The sequence below is a fragment of the Geotrypetes seraphini genome, chromosome 3, assembly GCF_902459505.1.
Source record: "Geotrypetes seraphini chromosome 3, aGeoSer1.1, whole genome shotgun sequence".
Lineage (NCBI taxonomy): Eukaryota > Metazoa > Chordata > Amphibia > Gymnophiona > Dermophiidae > Geotrypetes > Geotrypetes seraphini.
In genome coordinates this window covers 168,315,680-168,338,193 of record NC_047086.1, presented here as the reverse complement: position 1 = coordinate 168,338,193, position 22,514 = coordinate 168,315,680, and the positions used below count along the sequence as shown (strand labels likewise).

Genomic DNA, 22,514 nt, shown 5'->3' with positions numbered 1-22,514 from the left:
AATTTCCTAAAAAGAAAAATAAAGGACATTTTAAAATGAATAGGACAAAAGCTTGGCAAAAGGTGGGGATAACAGGAACAGAGTTGGTGGCGGAAGAACTGTAGTCTCAAGTGGGAAGAAAAGTTAATTACAGTATCAGTAAAATAAATCGTGAATAAAACCCCCTGAAGCACCATTGCTTGGGGGCGGGAGGAGAAAGAAAGCATTCCCTAAGCCTAATACAGAAACACTATGTATCAACCAGCTACAGTCTGTCCTATCCTGTGGACCACTCCTTTGATCCCGAAGAACACATACAGACTAAACAAGATGACCACGGAGGTGCGGACATCGATATACAGCATTTCCGAGTCCAAAATCTGCTCCAGTTGCGGTTGCAAAAGACGGTAATGAGCGCGCGACGAGCAGCTTTCCACCTCCATCCCTTTGCCGCATGCGCTCTCTGGTGCCGCGCGCCTCTTACGGCAGTGCACGCGAGAAAGCCTTCCAGGTGCCTCCACGGCTCCACCAACGCAAGCTCCAAATGATGGTGACCAAAAGTGCGCTGGGTTTCTAGCGCCTGTCCCGCACAGTGGTGCGCATGCGTGCACTCGTTCCCGCCTCCCTCCTTCCCTCCATTCTCGCCTGCCGAAAGTTGGGCGGATGGCTGCTTTGCGGCTCCGCTAGAGACACCAGCACTGGCTCCCCTGGACCCCAGTCGCCGGGGTGAGTATATCGGGACGCTTTTACCTTATTGTGCTTTGAATAGCATCAATATATCGGCAGAATTTTTTTTTTTTAACCCGATGATTGCAAGTATAGGGTGGGGGTATAAGGAGGGGGCGGAGTATTATTGCAAATGTGCCTTCACGAAATCTGCATTCTTGTTTAAAAAAGGGGGTTCTAGCGAATGGGGCTGTCGGGGATTAAAATGCCATTCTATTTGTATCTGGATTCCGTTTGTTTTATAAAATGGATGGATACATTTGGGATTAGATTTGCTCCTGTATATGTTCCTGATGACATTTTCTCTAAATTCTTCAGTAGACTGAGTCGGTGGGTACAATGAGATAAATTGGGAGCTGAAGAACTCCTCTTCCCAAAATAAATAAATTAAATCAAATAATCGGGAAGCTTGGTAGAACGTGATAAGAGGTAGATGAGGATAAAAGGTCTAATGAAAATGACAAACAATATGCCAATGATTTATGTCTCAAGTTTTATGTGAAATATTTTGCAACTATCGTTATTGATTTTTTTTTTTTGTTCGTGTGCTGATAATTAAAGATGTTGTTTTGAGAACTGGGGGGGAGAAGGTTACTAAGGTTTATTCGTAAATATGTCTTGTAATTGATTTAAAAAAATAATTATCAGGTCGTTTGTATGAATAGTCATTTAAAGGGAAACGAGTTGTATGTGTTAAGAGAGCCTGCAGTTGCTTTCAGTTACAGCGTTATAAAATGAAGGAACGCCCACTAAATCTATATTGACAGATTATGTCCAACTATGCTTTACATTTTATGTACGCTGTATTCCGTAAAATAACATGTTTTCTAATATCTGTGGACCATTATTTATTTGCTGGTATTTTCTGTTCATTTTCCCCACTGGATCTCTTAAAATGTCAGAGGAATGGATGTTAGAGATACAAAGTAATGCCGCAGATTGCTATATTGCAATTCAAAATCGGCGACGGCAAGATCCCACCATTAAAATAAACAGCATATTGCCTATCGGAGATCGTACCAGGTTTAGTTAGACTTTTCATAATTGCATTTTTTTCTCCCATGACTGACCCTTATCTAGAGGCCAGGGGCAGAGTATACTGCGGAGAAATTTTCAGTTTGTTTTTTCTTGAGTGGGAAGGATGAAAACGTTTTTTCCTTCAACTATCAGAGAAGTAAATTTTTCTTTTTTTTTAAAAAAAGGAGCCTAATTTCTGTCTTTTGAGAGAAGAAAATTATGTAAAATCTACAAGAGATAACCTTATGGTTTGGAACACTTTGGGCTTTATTAAGCTCCACCCCCACGCCTTGATAGATGCTGAATGGGGAAAAGCCTTAAACATTTATCAGTTCAGCTCAGATGCTCAAATGAGAAAACAAGTTTCAGAAATGACTATTATTTTCTTAAGATAGATGCATGTGTTTGAAATTATTATGTGGGATACTAAAGGGACAAAAACTCCCTTCTTTGTTTGGGTTACTTTTTGTTTCCTTTTTGTAGTTTTCTTTGATTGCTTTTCTAGATACCTCAGGAATTAAAATTGGGAACATAGCAAGCAGATGTGAAGGAATAAATTACTTTTTTTTCTAGGAACACTTAATTGTATTAATGGAATGCTATATTCATATGTTTGCAAAGATAGCAGTACTGTTTACTTCAGGGGTTTGTAACCTTTATACACAGAGGGCCACATGGTTTACAACATTATGTAATGTTGGAATTGGAAATACGTACAAAGAGCTCCATAGACTTCTGTAATAAATAAATAAGTCAAACTAAAAACAATGGAAGCAACTGCTAGAGTGGCTATTCTGAAAATATTTGGACAATTATAGTTTTTAAAATTGCTGAAGCTCTGGTTAATGAGATTTTCTGTGTATACTTCCCGTGGTCTCGCAGGCTTCATAAAATTTAATGTTACATTTGGCCTGTGGCTGCAGGTTGTCCACCCTTGGTTTACCTAAATGTAAATTGTGGTAATTACTTATTTGTACAGCTTAATTTTTAGGAAATGTGCTACAGTCATTATTGCAGTTTCTTTTGAAACCAAATAGACATTGGTGGTTAATCAAGTTCTTATTCCTATACAGGTCCTTTTACAAAGGCTCAGTGTTTGCTTGGCAGCTCACCTTTGTAAAAGTCCACCATAATTTGCAAGTTAAAGAAGGGTTGCCTGGATTCTGTGTAGTTGTATTTTGACTTATGCTTACCTTTCTCTATTTTTGCCTGGAACAGACTTCATGGGTTAGTACATCAAGCTCTGTCTTTCTGGCTGTACCAAATTTAGGCTAAAAGCCCACTGTTTTTGAGAACATAAGAGTTTGCTATACAGGGACAGACCCAAGATCCATCAAGTCAGTGGCGTACCAAGGGGGGGGCAGGGGGCAGTCTGCCCCGGGTGCAAGCTCATGGGGGGTGCTCCCGGCCTTGGAGTCATGGCCCGGGAACTTCCCTGCTCATGGCCCGACTCCCAAGGTTTTCGCGAGTTCCCGAAGTGATCCAGCCTGAGCCCTCTCTCTTACTTTCCGTTCCCCCATGGCCACACCCCCCGTCGCCGTCGGAACTTAGTGCGCTCTAATGTCGGCCCGCTTTCGTCACCGACTTCCTGTTTCCAGCGGGGTGGAAGCAGGAAAGGGAGCCCAAGCCTCATGCGACACTGCAAGTAGCATCTGAACTGAAGGCGAGTATTGCTGAGCTGCTTGGTGGTGTTTCATGGAGTTTCTTTGTCCTAGAGCTGCCCGAATCAATTCAAAACCCCCAAAACTCGGCCTCCTGAATCCCGATTCATCATCTGACCCTCCCCCCTAAAGCAGGATCGGCAGCTTCCTCTTGCTAGCCGGCTCATGCTTTAGAGGGCGCGGGGGAGGGTCATTTGGGAAGTGCTGCAGTGTCCGGCTTCCCCTCTGGCCTCCCGCACCTTTACCTGATTGCATTAGACAGTCCTTCGGGGGGGGATAGACCTTTGGGGGGGTGCAGGCTTTCAGGGGTGGGGAGTAGGCCTTCGGGGCAGGGGGACAGACCTTCGGGTGGGAGGTACAGTCCTTCGGGGGGGTGCAGGCTTTCAGGAATGGGGTGTAGGCCTTCAGGGGGGACAAACCTTTGGGTGGGAGGTACAGTCCGGGGAGTTACAGGCCTTTGGGGGGGAGGTACAGGCCTTTGGGGGGGAGGTACAGGCCTTTGGGGGGGAGGTACATGCCTTTGGGGGGGAGGTACATGCCTTTTAGGGGTGTGTGCAGGCCTTCAAGGGGGACAGACCTTCGGGTGGGAGGTACAGTCCTTTGGGGGATGCAGGCTTTCAGGGGGGACAGACCTTCAGGGGAGGGGGTCCTGGTGTAGAAGTACATGGAGGGAGGGAGGGAAGGGGGGGGTTCAAAGATATGTGCATATGCCAGACTTTGGGGGTTAGAAATAATGGCTCTAAAAACAGAGGAGTGGGAGAGATTTAGGGAGGGAAGGAACAGAAAGGGATAGAACTTGGAAACAAGGGATGGTGTGGAGGGGGATAGAGATACTGGATAGGAGGATAGTTGGGAACAGAAAGGGAGAGATTGTGGACCCTGGGGTGGTGGGGAGTTGAGAAAAGGTGAATCTGTGGATGGAGACGAAAAAAAGGAAAGATGCCAGACCTCTGGGGGAGGTAAGGGAAACGGAAGGGGACGACAGAGATGGCAGATGGATGGTTAGCACGGAGAAAAAAGAAAGAAGGAGACCCTGGCAAGCAAGACAACAAGAGCCTGGGACCAACAAGATTTGAATATTGACCAGACAACAAAAGGTAGAAAAAATAATTTTATTTTCTGTTTTGTGATTACAATATGTTAGATTTGAAAAGTATATCCTGCCAGAGCTGGTGTTAGACCGCAAACATGAGCTAGGATTTAACAGAGAGAGGAAAAGTCATTTTTGTTTCTTTATTTTTTTTACACCTCAGCGCCAGTGTGGTTAGGAGAAGCCAAAGGGAGTGAAAAAGCTATAAAATAAACCCACCAGGATGTTTGAAAAAAACACCCAATTGGGCAAGAAAATCGAATCGAATTGAAAAACCAATTCAATAGTCTGAATCGAATCAAAATTTTTTTTCCTGAATCAGGCAGCACTAGTTTGCGCTACTGTCTTAGACTTTAGGACCTGGGAATGGGGAGAGATGGCATCCTCAGTACTTTATAATGCAAGTGAAACGAGGATTTGGTCAGACTTTTGAAGGGTCTGCAGAAGAAAAATATTGTATAAGCTGGGGACATGAGACAGCAGGAAATGGGAACTTTTCTTCCTTCTATTTTTGTGAATGGCAAGGCTGAGGATGTCAGAGAGTTCAGTTAAAATATGTGCTTTATAAGAAAATATAATAATGTGTTTTATAAAGTTTATAAGCATTGCTGGCCTACTCGGTGAGGTGTTCCTAGTGGTGGTGGCAGCGTGTTAATGTGATGAGAGGAAGAGGTGGTCTGGGAAATTCTGCTGAGCAAACTCCAGGCCCATTTCCACCCGCCAGTTAGTCGACTCCACTCAACTGGTTCACACACTAGTTGTTTTGGGATCTCTTCCAGTGGTTTGTCAGTATCTCTTTGTGGTCCAAGGAAGGAAACTTTGTTAACCTTAGCATTGACCTTCAGAATATGTTTGTAACAGTGCTGCTTGTATGGCATTAGGCTATGTAGTGATTGAAAGAAAAAACCAGACCTTTGCACATTTTTGCACTATATGGTGGGTGTATGAGGAGATTCACATTTCCTGCACAGCTAAGTCCGTGTGAAGTTACCTTGTGCTGTATTTTGACATCTAGCAAGGTCTCTGTTTGGAAGGAAAGATCTAAGCTTAAAAATGAAGTGGCCAGAAGTTATGGTAAAAGCAGATAGCGTAGCTGGTTTTAAGAAAGATTTGGACAAATTCCTGGAGGAAAAGTCCATAGTCTGTTATTAAGACATGGGGGAAGTGTCTGCTTGCCCTGGATTGGTAGTATGGAATGTTGCTACTCTTTGGGTTTTGACCGGTACTAGTGACCTGGATTGGCTACCATGAGAATGGGCTACTGGGCATGATGGACCATTGGTCTGACCCAATTAGGCTATTCTTATGTAATGTTCTCATCTGTAGGGGCCTTTGCTTTCACTTCTTATTTTAATGTATTTTTTTTCTGAGAACTTATCAGTATTTTTTATAATGGGAACAAAAATGGAAGAGAATTAATGTATATGGAATGAGGGGGTAACTAATTTCTTCAGCTAAATAATTCAATCCACCTCAACCAGACATAGGAGAACTCATGTACCATTCACACACCCTCCAACCAAACACTTGTAAAGAAAAACAGTTCGACAACCTCCTAGCCATTCGAGCTGCAACACTTGACCCCCAGCTCTACAACCAATTGACATCGACCACATACTGCAAAACCTTCAAAAAGAAATAAAAACCCTTCTATTCAAAAAACACATAAAACCGAACTAACACAATCAGAACTGTCCCAAGCATCACCTGCAACTACTCCTTATGTACTTCTGATGTCATGACAATTCAAACATAATTTATGTTATGTTATGTTTAGAATAATGGTTACATATATGAGGTTCAATAAAATAAAATTTTCACTGCCTGTTTCTATTCTGACCATTTATTCTGTTTTATGGTTATTACAAAAAAATTTTTTTACATGGGGGGGTGTCAAAAAATGATGGGCCCCGGGTGCCACATACCCTAGGTACGCCACTGCATCAAGTCCAGAATCCCGTTTCCCAACAGTAGCCAACCCAGATCATAAGTACCTGACAAGATTCCAAGGAGTAAAACATTTAATGCTGCTTATCCTAGGAATAAGCAGTGGATTTCCCCAAGCCATCTCAATAATAGCCTATGGACTAGGAAATTATTCAAACCTTTTTTAAAACCCTGATAAGCCAGATGCTTTCACAACATTCTCCGGCAACAAATTGCAGAGTTTAATTATACATTGAGTGAAGATATATTTTCTTTGGTTTATTTTAAATATGCTACTTAGGCGCTTCATCGCATACCCTCTAGTCGTAGTATTTTTGGAAAGAGTAAACAAACGATTCACATCTACCCATTCCACTCCACTCAGTATTTTATAGACCTCTATCATAACTCCCCAGAGCCATATCATCTCCAGGCTAAAGTGCCCTAGCTGCTTTAGTTTTTCCTCATAGAGAAGTCGTCCCATCCCTTTTATCATTTTCATTGACCTTTTCTGTACCTTTTTAAAATTCCGCTATATCTTTTTTGAGATGCTGTGACTAGATTTACACATAGCAGGCCATAATCAAAATATGTCTAAGTCCGATTTTGGATGTAGGGTGCTAGTCGCCCAAAGTCGGCAAGGCACAATCTTAGTGTCCATTGAGTTCCAAAGTCTTGGGCTCGTTACCGATACAGCACCTAAATTGGGTTGTGTTTTTTTGTAATGTACCTCCTGAATTTTTTCCTCAATTAATCTCATAGTCGACTCTGACCGTAAATTTTGGTTTGGGATATATCTCCTCAAAATTTGAATCAGGTACCACGGTGCCACATCATAAAGTACTCTGTGTATTTACTGTCAGCACTTTATACTCATTCGAGATTCAATAGGCAACTAATGTAGCTTTTTTAAGAACAGGAGCGATTTGGTCTTATTTTGACACCCCAGTAATCAACCTAGCAGCTGTATTCTGTATTACCTGCAGGGCTTGGATTCTTGCCTTTGTAATACTCAAAAATAGAGCACAGAGATAAACCAGAAGCTAAGCAAACTCCCATCCATTCGCCTGCTGGAGATAGAGCATACTAATTAATTCTAATAGATGCATCTGAGGCAAAGCAGGACTACGCAGGGGAAGAATGTCAGATTTGAAATTCATTCCACAAATGTTTCATAAATGCAGAGAAAACCTCCAGCTCCTGGGGCATAGAGTTACCCTTTGATGACTTAACTTTGCGTTTCTTAGGCTGCAGAGGGTCACCAGCTAGGTGCATGGAGCTAAAGTAAAGAATGCCGCTGCACTGGGCTAGCCAAGCGTTTGATCACCTGCTTCAACATGAGAGAGGCTAAGTTAGACGGCGCCACCTCCCCCAGGCATGCCATGCAGCATGTGGTGCAAGAATGCTCTTGAGGCACTAAATTTGCATAGTCATGGCAAGAGTTCACATCAGAAGAACCCAAGGACTCCATCCTAACCAGTTTAGAAAACAGAGCACTGATATCTGAATTGGATATAAGATGATGGCTTTTAATAAATGTTTTTACTTGATAACTGAAGAGCAACTAAACTGATAAGAGGTATGGAAAACCTCTCATATACTGACAGACTGAAAAAGCTGGGGCTGTTTTCCCTGGAAAAGCGGAGACTTAGAGGAGACATGATAGAAACCTTCAAGATCCTGAAGGGTATAGAAAAGGTAGACAGGGACAGATTTTTCAGATTACGGGGAACCACAAGTACAAGGGGGCACTCGGAAAAATTAAAAGGAGACAGGTTTAAAACAAATGCCAGAAAGTTCTTTTTCACCCAGAGGGTGGTGGACACATGGAACGCGCTTCCGGAGGCTGTGATAGGCCGGAGCACGTTACAAGGATTCAAAGAAGGTTTGGATAGGTTCCTAGAGGATAAAGGAATTGAGGGGTACAGATAAGAGTAGCGGTAGGTTATAGGGATAGACTGGGACCATTGCTCAGGCAATGGGCCTGATGGGCCGCCGCGGGAGCGGACCGCTGGGCGAGATGGACCTCTGGTCTGCCTCAGCGGAGGCAACTTCTTATGTTCTTAAATGGATATGTAATGTCTGTTATTTTTATGTATGTACTAACTGTTACCCGCTTAGTAGATAAGCAGGATAGGAATTTTTAAAATAAATAAATAGGTAGGAAATGTCTTAGCAGTCAAATTAACTTTTTAAACTATAAATTATAGTAGCCTTTACGTCCATTAATATTCTTTATTATCCGACTTAATATGCCAAACATTATGTTATGATGTTATGTTAATCAGGTTTTCTATTCCTACTTTATATGTTCAGTTCAAGGTCTGATTACATTACAAGAGGTTGGGTCATTTACCCAGGAAGATTACAATGTACAGTTTGACACAGACATTCAGTAGAGTTACTTAGAGGGAGATCAGTACAGTTATTAAAAAAAAGTCATACAGTACTGTAGTTACAAATATATAGTTATAAGTTCAAGTAGGTCATTGTTGGTTTATCATTATGTTCCAGGAGTTGCATTAGACAGTTAGAAATGGGCTTGTACAATTACCATTTCAGTTACATCAGGGCTGGCTTTGTTTTGGTACAGAAATGCTTTTAAAAAGTTTTTGAACCTGAGATACTGTATATACTTGAATGGCCCAAAAGTGGGGGTCTTGGTTTATATTTGGGTCAGCGCTCACCCGCCACCCTCCTGAACCTGTTGCAGACCTCCGCCAGACCTGCCAAGAGACCTGGTGGTCCAGCGGTGGCCGGGGCAGGATTTATCCCTCCTGCCTCCTGTCCCAGTTGATTCTAAGAATTTTTTTTACCTCCCTCCCGCCTCCCCTGTGTACCTTTTAGTATCCCTGGTGGTTCAGTGGTGAATCGCGGAAGGAGCAACTTTCCTTTGTGCCTGCCTGTGCAGAGCCACTAGCTGATTGACTGCAGCGAATTCAGACATCTGAACACCAGATTAATGAAAATGATGTATAAATCTGAACCTATCTCATTAGAAACTAGTCCTAATAAACAAGACCAGTTTTCCTCTTAATATTCTGTGGATTGGAGGAAGCAAAGTATAGTGCTCATAATTTAATTCAACATTATAAGGAGTCTTTGTTAACATTATTAGAGGTACTATATATACTCGAACATAAACCGAGGTGACCCTTTTCCCCCAAAAAAGGAGGAAAAAAAGTTGACTCGATTAGAAACTTGGGTGATCCTTGTGAGCTAGTCTACAAAGACCAGACATCCTTGCCATAAGTTTTAACACACACTTTTTTAACATTAAATATTTTTATTAGTGCAAAACCCCTGAGGAAGGGGATTTTGATCTCCAAAAGTTAGTAACAAATATATTAAAATTAGGATACTTGCAGTTCTTTTCAGAGCCAGAAAACTTATGACTATCTTCTGAAAGAGTGGTTGATCGCTGGAATATTCCACTACAGGTGATTGAGGCCAGCAGCGTGCCTGATTTTAAGGCCAAATGGGATCGGCACATGGGATCTATTCACAGGGCAAAGGTAGGGGAGGGACATTAGGGTGGGCAGACTAGATGGGCCGTGGGCCCTTATCTGCCGTCTATTTTTATGTTTCTATGTTTCTATCTTCGCTTATGCTAAGGTATGGGAGACGTTTCAACACTAGTGCATGAAGGAGAAGGTGGAGCCATTTAGTGTTTTGATCTTAGTGGTGCTAGCATTCCTTTAAGCAGATCTTGACAAAGGCCTCGCAGTGGCGTGTCTCAGGGTTTAAGTGGCGGACCTCTCATGCTTCAGAGCTGGTGAACGTCATGCACCTTTAGCTTTGCATCCAGACATAGCCAGATTCATAAAGGGGGACTGAGGCTCAGACCACAAGTAAAACGGCCATTTCCTTCGTGGAACCTTTAATGTGATTTTTGCAAGGCCTCAGTCAAGCTCCATTTGAGCCTATTTAGGAGGCATCCTTGTTGGATATTACTATCAAGACTGTTTTCCTTGTGACCATTATATTAGCAAAATGAGTCTCGGAGCTGCAGGCCCTGACATGCAGGAAGCCATTCCTCAGGATTATAGAGGTGGGAATGTCCTAGTGCATCCGTTTTGCAAAATTGTTTTAGCGTTTCATGTCGTTCATGTCAATGAAAAGTCAAGATTACCAGTGTTCCAGACCAAAGGGTCAAAGAAAGAGGACCGGATTCTGAGATATGAGGATGTGAGGAGAGTCCTCCTATGATATCTAGAGATTACCAATGCGTTTCGACTATCAGATCATCTGTTTTGCTCACCAGTCAGGCTAGATGTGGTAGACCGGTGTCTAAAGCTACCGTTTCAAGATTTATTTATTTTTAATATTTTTATACCACTTATAGTCTAAGTGGTTTATATACAGGTACTCAAGCATTATTCCCTATCTGTCCAAGTGAGCTCACACACTACGTAATGTACCTGGGGCAATGGGGGATTAAGTAACTTGCTCAGAGTCACAAGGAGCAGTAAGGGATTTAAACCTAAAACCTCAGGGTGCCAAGGCTGTTAGCTCTAACCGCTGTACTATTTTGTCAGCATATATTGCCTGTGCAATCAATTGTCAGTCTGCCCACAAGAAACATAGCCTGTTTGTGGGAAGAAGCTCAGGTGATTGTGCCCAGAGAGATTTGGACCACTCTGTACACGTTCTCTGAGTTTTACAGAATGGACGTGGCAGCACAGGAGGACATTATCTTTGTGTCCTCATTGTTACAAGCAGGTGCAGAGGTTCCATCCTAGATTTCTGGGATTGCTTTTGCACATCCCTACTGTCCAGAATGATATACCTAATGCACTAGAAAAAGAAATTGGGTTTTCATCTTGATGATATCTTTTCTAGTAGATAGGTATGTTATTCTGTCAGTTATTTCTCTGACTGCCTACTGTCTCAATCAGAAGTTCAAATGAAAGCTGAGATTTTTATGTCCATCAAATATCAAGGGTATGAAGAACAATCTATTGCTATAACACATTGGCGGAATGTTTGAGCTCCATAAATGTTTCTGATTGGTATAATTATTTTGATGATTTGATTGCTCAATTAAAATGGTTAACATGTTTGTTATACTTTCAGAGCAGAACAGATTTGTAGTTTGTAGTTTCTCCCCATATCCCTCCTTCTTATCTCTTCTTATATAGGGCTATCATCTGCTTTGGTACAAACTGAAGATCCCACTAGAGAAGAAGGTAGATTTGTAAACCTGGAATGGATTCCTTCTGCACGGCTAACAAGCCATTGTAAACCTGGAATGGGGAGGGGAGAATCCAAGATGGCGACAGAGTGAGTCGCGTCTGCAAGAGGCTCCTGCACTTTACTGGCAATTTCACATTTCTATTGAATATTCTTACCTCTTGCTATGCCTAAGCGCAGGGGCAAGCAGAGGGGCATTTTTCCAGCTTCCTCTGCTACTTTGTTGATGCAGCAGGTGGCAATAGCAACCTACGCCATCCAGGTTGGAGGGGGCATATCCGCTGACCGAGGTGGGCAGACATCGGTCTTGGAGGGCGAGGTGTCGCTCAGCCCATTGGGGCCTGGAGTTCCTCCGCATCCCAGGAAGATATCGGGAACGCCATCAGCAACGCAGGAGGCGCCGGAGTTGATGTCTCCGTCGGCGCTTCAGATTTTATCCCTGAACCTGGATATGGTTCACAACTTGCCGACTTCCTCACAGTCGACACCAGAAGTCGGAGGAACTGAAACTTGCATTGAAGCAGGGAAGGAAGAAGTGGAACCCATTGGGGATTTTCCAAGTATATCTTTTCCTGCTCCTTTAACAAGAACTGAGGTGATCGACATGGAAGCGATTTGGAGTGGTTTGGAATCTTTACATAAGGTATGCTCCCAATTTGTTACCTCAGTGCAGAATACTAACACTCAATTTAAATCTTTTGAAGAGAAGTTCCAAAAGCAGTCTGATAGAATGGACAAGTTAGAAAAATCAATGGTAGAAGTGAATGTCTCCACAAATTTACAACTGAAAGAAAAGTGTTTGCTTACTAGAAAAATGGAAAATTTGGAGAATGCAAATAGAAGTTTGAATCTTAGACTTTTAAATTTTCCTGTCTTCAAATTTCAAACACCGAGAGACTTATTTCATTCCTTCTTAAAATCAGTACTGAAATTTCCTGAAAATAATATGCCACCATTACAAAAGCTATATTATTTGAATATTCCTTAAGAGGTTAAAGGCAAAGGAACAGTACCAGGAGATTTGGATTTTACTGGTATGTTGGAAACATCTCAACAAAAAGAAATAGTTACTAGAGCTACCTTATTGGTAACCTTCGTTTTTCTCCAGGACAAGGAGGCAATTCTCCGTCTATACTACAGGACTGATAATGTGGAATTTCATGGATTCAAAATTTCAATGTTTCCTGATGTTTTGAAATGAAGGCAAGCCAGACAGAAGAAATTCCTGGCTTATCGTCAGTCAATTTTGAGTATAGGAGCAACTTTTCAGTTAATGTTTTCCTTGCAAATGCTGAGTATTATTTTATGAACCTGATCAGTTTAACTTTTTTTCTTAAGGGTAAGGCAGCTGGAAGAACTCCAGAGGCCTCCATGGAGTCTCTCAACCAGGCTGTTAGTTAATTGAACCCAACTGCACTCTGTTAATGTGATTTTTAATTTTGAACTATTCCTGAAACCAACTTCCCTTGGAGGTGATGGATTCTCTCTCCCTATATTGTGGACTTTGATATTGGTTACTAATGTGGAATTATTTTATAATTTGTTTTATTTGTTTCCTATTTCAATTGTTTATTTCCACTTAAATTGTTGTTTAACAATTTGTAAAAGAATATAAATAAATGAAAAAAAAAAAAAAAGTAAACCTGGAATGGATTCCTTCTGCACGGCTAACAAGCATGGAGAGAATACCCTACAGTCCAGAATGACACACCTATCTATTAGAAAAGATATTAGCAAGGAGAATGCCAGAGAAAGCCAGAGAATGTGGTGAAATCGGTTAGCTTAACAGGGTTTAAAAAAGGTTTGGATAGTTTCCTAAAAGAGTAAGACCATAGGTGATTATTGTGTTAGCCTGGGGAAATCCACTGCATATTCCAAGGATAAGCAGCATAAAATCTGTTTTACTGCTTTGGATCTAGCTAGGTATTTAGGACCTGGTTGGCCACTGTTGGAAACAGGATGCTGGGCTTGATGGACCTTCAGTCTGTCCCAGTATGGAAATTCTTATGTTCTTAAGATAAGAACCTAATCTCACTTTATTTGTCCGACAAAAGCACTTTGAGAGGCATCCACAATCTCTCTTCTCCTTTCCAATAGTTTAATTATGCACTGTGTTTATTTTACTTTTTAATAAGAGATCTTACTAGCATTGATATCTTCTGTAGATATAAATTTTAAGTTCATAAATTCTGGCTACAGAATAATAATAGCTCAAAATTTAAGCTCATATACAGTGAAGACTTTAGAACTAAAAGCAGTTTTACTTGTGAAGTTTTAGTTCATCGCCTACAATTTATAGACTTTTGTCAGGAAAAAATATTTTATACTTAGTTTATGAAGCTCTAAAGCTGAAAGCATTTATATCCCTTTTTTTCTGTCTTTCAGGTATTTCAACTCATTTCCACCAGTACTGACATCATATTTTCTATTTTAGAAATCTGTCTTCCAAGTATTCTAACTTTTCGCTTGAAAGAATTTTAAAACAGAAATAACAAATCCTATAATAAATTGACTTCTGTACAAAACAAAGCAAGAGCTATCTTGCTTACTTGCTGATGAAGTTGACATCTGCCCCATCATACTATATGTCCATGTAAAGCAACCCTATTCTGATTCCAAGATCAGATTTAGAAACAGTATGCCAGTGGGAGGGACTAACTATATCTTGGCTAGAACATGTATTTATTGTAAAATATATTTTTATTGAGCACCAAGAGAAACAACAACAGAAACAAAACAAAGAACAACAAGGTAGTTCCATATTTCACACAACAAGACCAGCAATCCCACCTCACCAACCCAACCCACAACCCCTCCACCCCCCTCCCACCCACTCTCACTGATGCCAAAAAAAACCCCAAAACCATCAGGGTCCTAATAGTTCAAAATGCGGCTACGAGCCACCGGAGACAATGTGGTCCAAAAGGGCTCCCAAATACGTTGGAAGGCCCGTCCAGGCAAGTAGGAAATGTCCTGGACTCCTCTCCGCTCCCAAGAAAGCAACGTAATCATGTGACTACGTCAAAGAGAATAGTCAGGAGCCACCATCTCCATCCATTTAAGCAAAATGCATTTGACAGCCACCACCGCAGACAACGCAGGAATGCTGAGGCCCCGGGCCGACGGGGAAGAAAGTGTAAAGAGGCTCCAAATAACACCAAGGCTGATCTCTGAACTGTAATGTTCCAGATATCATCTACAAAAAGAAATTGAGTGGCATTATCTATACCTATCCCAAAACATTATCTATACTTGTCCTAAAACACTTTTTTAAACAACCTGAGAATTTTTCTATACATATGGAAAAAAAAAAGCCCATCTAGGGTGTGTAAGGACATATTATGCTAGCCAAAACTTGCTGGCAGTATAGGAATACCTGATTTTGGACTTTAAATCAGCACAACTATGTATTATAGCAGTCTGGCTGAGGACAGCAGATAAAATTTGTCTGCTAACTGAACTATATTGGGCAGGTTCTAAACCACTATGGGACATTCCTTAACTTCCAAAGTCAGAGATTTGACTATACTGAGGAGAATACCAAAACATGTTTTCTTAGGCTTTGGTGACAACAGACTTTCCTGTCTCATTCACCTCAAGCCCCAGCCAATCGAGTTTGATGACCCACTATATATAAAGACAAACTCGGACCTCATAGCGTACCCTGAAGAAAGCAAAAGCATGATGACTGAAACATTGGTTTTATCTACCCAGATGTGGCCCTGACCTAGAAAATTGCAACAAGGATACCGAAACAAATTGGCTTCCCTCTGCTCATGTTGCAGGCAAACTGTAATAGATTATTTCCAGAGAGGCAATATTTTGTACGGTGTCAGGTCAAAAGCGCGCCGGGACAACGGCGCGAGCAGACAACTGAGCGCAGCGTGGAGGTGCGCGCCGAAGAAAAAGACTATTTTTAGGGGCTACGACGGGGGTGTGTGGGGGAACCCCCCCCCACTTTACTTTATACAGATCGTGCCGCGTTGTGGAGGCGTTGTGGGAGGTTTGGGGGGTTGTAACCCCCCACATTTTACTGAAAACTTAACTTTTTCCCTGTTTTTAGGTTTGGGTTACCCCCCAAACCCCCCACAACGCTGCCGCGATCTGTATTAAGTAAAGTGGGGGGGCTCCCCAACAAAACCCCCCCGTTGCAGCCCCTAAAAACAGTCTTTTTCTTCGGCGCGCGCCTCCATCTTGCGCTCAGTTGTCGGCGCGCGCCTTTGTCTTCCGCGTTACTGTCTATGAACCATTTTGTACAGACAACTATTTGTTACGCACCTGGATTTGCAGCAGGAAGACTAGGTTCCACTTATATTTATGTTTATTAGGCTTGGTATACCGCTCAAGCTTACAACAGATCTCAGTAGTTAACAATTCAAAATAAGTTAAAAATAGAAGAAAATGAACACCATAAAATTCAGGACAGAGCTACAAAATGCCGCCACAAATATCCCGCTCAAGTCACTATGATACCTGGACAAACCAAGGACTATGACTCTTGGGACGAATCTGGGAAGACAGAGAACTTTTATCTTTTACGGAATTATGAAAACAGTATGGTGTTGTCCAACAGGACGAATTCCACTACAGACAAATTAAGGATTATATCCAATAAAATGCTATAGATGATCTGAATCTTGAGGTAACAAACCTGGAATGAGCACTAGGAGATGGAGGCAGAAGAGGATGTATCTCACAACTCTATACAGCTCTTTTGACACAAACTTATTGTGACAGGGTGAAGTTCCTGTCACAGGCCAGCAGAGGGAGTCTGAGAAGCAGAAAGAAAGAACTAATTTGCATAAGATCATGCAAAGACATATGGGAGCTGTCCACTTACCTGACTGAAGTATGGTACTGAAAAGGACAGTAACAGAGCAAATAGCTGGGAAAGGCAGGAGCTCCTTTGGGAGCCAGGCGACCCTCAAGGGGAGAAATTCTGACTTAAGCCTAACCCTTGGTAAGCCTGATAGACCGGCCTGCCTGGTAGACTTTAGAGTCCGCGGGGAGGGGGGGGCTCACGTCAGAGGGCATGGTGGAAGAAGAAGTAGCTGAAGGGCCCAGGAGGGGCTCAAGCTTGACGACTAGTGAAGAGTGTCCAGGACCTGAGGGGACCCTAAAAGCTGGGAAACAGAGGACTGGCAGTGGCCCCACAAACATCTAGAAGAGCTGGAGGAGTCTGAGGCTGTTGGTGATTGGTCAAAGGTTACTGGCAAGGGGCCACATGAGTGCACAGTTGAAGCAAGGTGTTTTTGTCTCTGCTGGAGCAAGAAAGCTTGTAAAATTTGTGTCGAGTGTGGCTCCTATGCTACATTCTGAAGATGTATTTCATCTCAACATTGGGAAGTGGAATAGTGAGGAAATCGTATCAAAAAAGCAGGCTGTCTCTGGCAATGTTCAAAGCCCAGTTAAAACCCACCTCTTTGAGCATGCTTTTGACTCCTAACTCCTCTCAGCTTGTGTTCTGCATCCCCAACTCTATATGTCATGTCTGTCTGTCCAAGTTAGATTATAAGCTCTTCTGAGAAGGGACTGTCTATAAATGTCAAAATGTACAGCACTGCATACACCTTTCAATGCTATATAAGTGATAAGTAGTAGTAGAGTCAAAAGACCATGCATTCTTGAAATGTAATGATTCCAACGGGAGATATACAAGGTAGTCTCACTCAACTACAGTATTAGTGGCACAATGGATCGGATTTGACATGGCTATGTTGTGGCAAGGACAGCTGCATTAGGAATCATACAATATAAAAAGAAAACATGTAACCAATTCACAAATAAAATGTGTTGTGATGTATTTAGGTTTTTGCAAAGGCTCTGACAGTTTTCTACAAAGACGTCAAATAAACTGAATGTCCTCGGGATGAGCCTCAAAGTGATGGACTGGGTCAGGAACTGGTTGAGTGGAAGGTGACGGAGGGTAATGGTCAATGGAGATCACTCTGAGGAAAGGGATGTGCCTCGAGGTTCAGTTCATAGGCCTGTTCTTTTTAACATTTTTGTAAGCGATATTGCTGAAGGGCTGTCAGCCACTGATGGTGTGAATAACATGAGAAAGGACTTAGCAATGCTTGAAGAATGGTCTGAAATTTGGAATCAGTAGTTTAGGGGTGAAGAACTTTTGTGCATGAAAGAGGAGCAGGACTTTGGTGTGATAGTATATGATGATCTAAAGGTGACCAAACAGGCGGAAAAGGTGACGACAGCAAAAGCTAGAAGGATGCTAGGGTGCATAGGGCCAGTATGGCCAGTAGGAAAAGGGAAGTATTGATGCCCCTATATAAGACTCTGGTGAGACCTCATTTAGAATATTGTTCACAATTCTGGAGATCGTGCCTTCAAAAAGATATACGCAGCAAAAAACATGACCCAATGTTTCACAGGGAAAACAATCCGAACGATAAAAACAAAAACTGTGGATGATGATGTACTGAGAGATGATTTATTTGTCACTCTTCACAATAAAAACAAATAAACATATATGTATTGTGTTATCCAAGAGTCGATTGAAATTCTTTCTGATTGGCTTATACTTGAAAATCAACTTATGGCCCCACTTTGTTTAACTTAAACATAAACAACTTCCAGTCTCCAAAGTCAATATTGATCAATTAAGATCAAACATTTACTATTTCAAAGTATTCATGATCCTCAGAGGCTAGACAACCCCAGTGGTTCGTGTGAAACAGATCATAGAACCCAACCGATATTCATTGGATCAACAACTTATCTGTTTTTATGATTTTTATTTTTTTATTTTTCTATTTCTTTTTTTGCTATATAAATTAATTTATTTATATACTTAGCTTAGTATTTGTAGGAAATATTAAGGGAGATGTTTAAATATGTATATTAGAGATGTTTAAATATGTATGTCATATAACAGTTAGAATTTTTACACCAACATATCAAAGGCTAGCTGTTCAGTGTCTCATCTACTTCCTGCTGTGTCTTCATCATTAGTACTTTACTTTTACAGGTAAATTTCTTTTTCAAAATATTTTTGTATGGACCTTCAGGTAGCAATCAGGCAAACAGAGCCAGTTGCTTAAACTCTGCATCAATCCAATCTTTATTCATAATTTATTAAATCTGTATATATCGTTTTCTTATTAATATAAAAGGAACCTCACTTAACTTATAGTGAAATGATCCTGTACTTAAGACACCAGACAAAAGAATTGTTAGGGAAGAAGCAAAGAATTTGAACCCTGATATTATCCACCTCAGAACAAATGACCTGGCCAACAATAACCAACTTGCAGTGTAGAAAGCTTTTCAAGAGCTTAGGGAGGGTATAAAACCTTTTGTAAAGACTGTAGCTTTTTCAGAAATACTGCCTACTTATGGAAAGGGAGAGGAAAAAGTACTAAATACTGAGAGCTTCAATAGGTGGCTCAAAGTCTAGTGTCATCAAGAAGGCTTTAGTTACATAGGAGGATGACTATTTTCTCGGACAACAAATTGATTTACCGAAGTGAATCGGTGAATTGATTCGAATCAGCGAATCGGGCAGTAGACAAAGCTGCAAATCAATCTTTAAATTTTTACAATCAGCTCTTTATATCCCTGACAACGGTTAAAAAGAATTTGAGAAAACTAGAAATAGCTTGAAGATACCAGATGCTGCAAATCAAACAGGATTAGCTGAATACAAAATTTTAATTTTGCAATCTAAAAAAAAGATTATTGGAACTTAAAAATTAATGAAGCTCCACCTGCTGCAAAAGAATTGTTTCAAATTATTTGTAGACATACCACTCTTTCTGAGAGAAGTTCCAGTTCTTCAAACCCTTGTGAGCAATTTGCTTTTGTGTTTTGAAAAAGGCTGGTGATATTGTTTGCACTTTTCAGGAATGTTGCTGTGCTGAATGAGGAGCAGTGAGGAGGAATGAGTTTGCTTCTGTTTCTTCACAGCAAATAACTGATGCCTTGCACCTTGTGCTTTGGATGATTGTTCTCCAATGATTATTAAGAGTTAGAAATATTTCTAAAAATATCATCACATTTTAATTTTGATTAATAAATCTTTAGATCATTATATTAAAATGTGCTACCTATATACTCGAGATTTTTGAATCTAAAAAATGGCCTAGAAGTGGGGGTCTCGGTTTATATTCGAGTCTTGATCTTTCTTGCTTCCTCCTTCAGTCCCTCCCTCCCTCTCTCTGAAAATTTATTATTTTCATTGGTCAGACTTGTAGTTAGAAAACAGAGAAAAATATATGTGACCCTGGTCTCTAAATACTGAAGTAAATGTTTGTGTTCTATCTAAGATTGTTCAGATTATTGCACATCTAGAAGCGTGTGCACTACAGTATGTGATCAACTCCATCACAATAGTGCACGTTGACAAGATACAAGTTGTGACAAAATAACAAATGGCCCTTCAAACAGAAGAGCACATTGTGTCTTTCTCCTAGCATAGCACATTTCATAGAAGAGTCTTGAGAAGAGGATGGTCTGTCTACTGCTTAGGTACACTGTATTTTATTGGCTCACTCCTTTAACCCTAAAGATCAAGCATTTGCTGAAGGTAAATAAGGGAAGATTACCTATATAAATAAACTGGCCCCACCATGTGATGCATGGGGAGGGACCTTAGGCCAGTGGCATAACAGGCCAGGCGGAGGAGCACGAGGTGTTTGGGGTTCCTCCTTCTCCCAATGCCAAAGTTATGGACATAGAACAGGGCAGGGGAGGGGGGCATCCCTCCTGCCATTTTGGCACGGGGGGAGTGTTCGGGGGTGGGGGGTCGATGCCGATGGCAGAAGGGAATGGGCATCCCTCCTGCCATATTTAAGTTCAGTGCGGGGGGGAGCGTCAGGTGGCAGGAGGGAGTAGGCATCCCTCCTGCCGTTTTTTTTCAAGGAAGTGGGTGGGCCGGTGAGAGTAGTGGCAGGAAGGAGTGGACATCCCTCCTGCTATTTGTGGGTCGCTGCATGCTGGGGGGGAGAGAGCGGTTTCGAACAGTGTGGGATTTTTTTTCATTATTTTTTTAATGGGGCAGATATTTTGCGTATGTAATACATGCAAAATATCTGTACCATGAAAAAAAAATAAAACTAGCAGACCTGTCGCTAACACAGTTGCCGACAGGTCTACATCAGTCAGGTTATAGGATCTTAAAACCCAATGCAAAATATCCAAGCAAATGTTAGTTAATTAATCACTTGGCTATTTTGCATTGGGTTTTATAAATTTGCATAGCCGGATTGGAAAATGGGCGATTGAGGGTAAACCACGTGGTGGGCTGTTTTGTGAATTGGGTCGGTTAGCAGCGATTATTTAGTGACGGTTTAGCGACGATCGCTGACTTTAGTGAATCGGGGACTATATGTTTTAAAAAGAGAAAAGTGAATAGCGTAGATGGAATGCTTAAATTACCCATGTTTGCACCTCAGAGTGCACCTCCAACAGATCACTGAATACACAATAGTTGTGCAGTAAGTTTTTCTTACTTTTATATTGCTTGCAATATTGAATTCAGGGCCATATTTGAAAGTTCCAATCCAATTTCTGTGGAGGATTCTATTCGGTATCCCCAGAGGAGAGTTGCATTATGCTGAGAAGGTGCCATCTTGTTGCACTAATTGGTCCAATAAAATGGTCTTTGTGGAGGGCCTGAGTGTTGGGTTGTTTTTTTTTTTTTACACTAACATCTACAGATTTACTGGTTCTGATTGGATCCACTCAATATGGCATCCCTCCCAAAGCAGGTGTGGCAAAAAGGTAGAAGAATATCTCTTTTGGTGATTAAACCTTATAAATTCTTCCAGCTGCTCCCATCACATAACCTCGTAATAATTTTTTTAGACATGTTTTGTGCAGAAGTGAAAGTACCTATAAAAATCATCGGGTCTGTTTGTCAAGACCATTTATGAGAGAGGCTGGTGTTAACCAGATCTGGATGAAATTTGTTTCTACTAGAAAACAAGTATAGAGCAGAGAAAACGATCCACTGCAAAACAATCACAGAAGCAAACACAGCAGGGATGACAGAAAACAGCCAAACCAGTAGAGCTCCTTCAAAAAGCTTTATTATACCCTCAATATAAAAGGCTTTGCATTGTTCTTTATTTATGTTATATATTCTTTTTAGATTCCTGAAGCAGGTTCCTCAGCCAAAACATGGCTTGTGTCAAGCCTTTTATATTGAATAAAGTTTTTTGAAGGAACTCCCTTGGTTTGGCTGTTTTCCATCATCCCTGCTGTGTTTGCTTCTTTCTACTGGAAAAACTTTTTCTATGTATCTTCACATTTCTTGTGCTCAAACAATTGCCTTTTTATACTGTATTGCAATTTTGAAATGAATAGATTTTGTCATCCTGATATTCCTATCCTGTTTAGTTCATATCAGTATCTCGTCTTCTTCCCCTCATCATGTAATGCTGCTTAGATATTTGTCCCCCAAGTACATGATTCTGTTCTTCACTGCATTGAATCTCTTTTCATTTCGCCTACTGCATCAGGAGTGTCTACTCCTACAGATTTTCATATCATCTGCAAAAAGACAAACCTTTCCTACAAAATCATCTGTGATATTACATTTGAAAATACAGTGGTACCTCGGTTTACGAGTGCACCGGTTTGCGAGTGTTTTGCAAGACGAGCAAAACATTTGCAAAATCGGTGCCTCGGAAACCGAGCATGGCTCGATTTACGAGCACCCCACCCCTCCCCGCGATCCGACCCCCCCCCCCCCCCCCGACACAATTGGGCACCCCCCGCTGCTTCTTACCCTCATCTGGGCACTCTTGAAAATCGGCCTTCTCCTCTGCTGGGCCTTGAGCATCTGAGCATGCTCAAGGCCTGCGAGTTCACGTTCTGAACGGGGGGGGATGTCGGATCGTGTCGGGGGGGTGCCCAATCGTGGGGGGGGGGGGCGGATCATGGCGGGGGGTGCCCAATCGTGT

The 22,514-nt window shown here is 41.5% G+C and overlaps 1 protein-coding gene across 3 annotated transcripts in view; it reads left to right on the top strand.

The window, feature by feature from the left end:
* Nucleotides 1-524: 524 nt before the first annotated feature.
* The window catches only part of RGS17 (regulator of G protein signaling 17), a 156,584-nt gene continuing 134,594 nt past the window's right edge, over nucleotides 525-22,514 (top strand). For 2 of the 3 annotated variants that reach the window (XM_033935712.1, XM_033935711.1), the window contains exon 1: nucleotides 525-705. In XM_033935712.1, the coding sequence (XP_033791603.1) occupies nucleotides 581-705 (125 nt within the window). In that variant the 5' untranslated portion in view covers nucleotides 525-580. Of the gene's footprint in view, nucleotides 706-965; nucleotides 1,036-22,514 lie in introns of those variants that run through there. The other variant, XM_033935713.1, reaches the window with a different exon arrangement.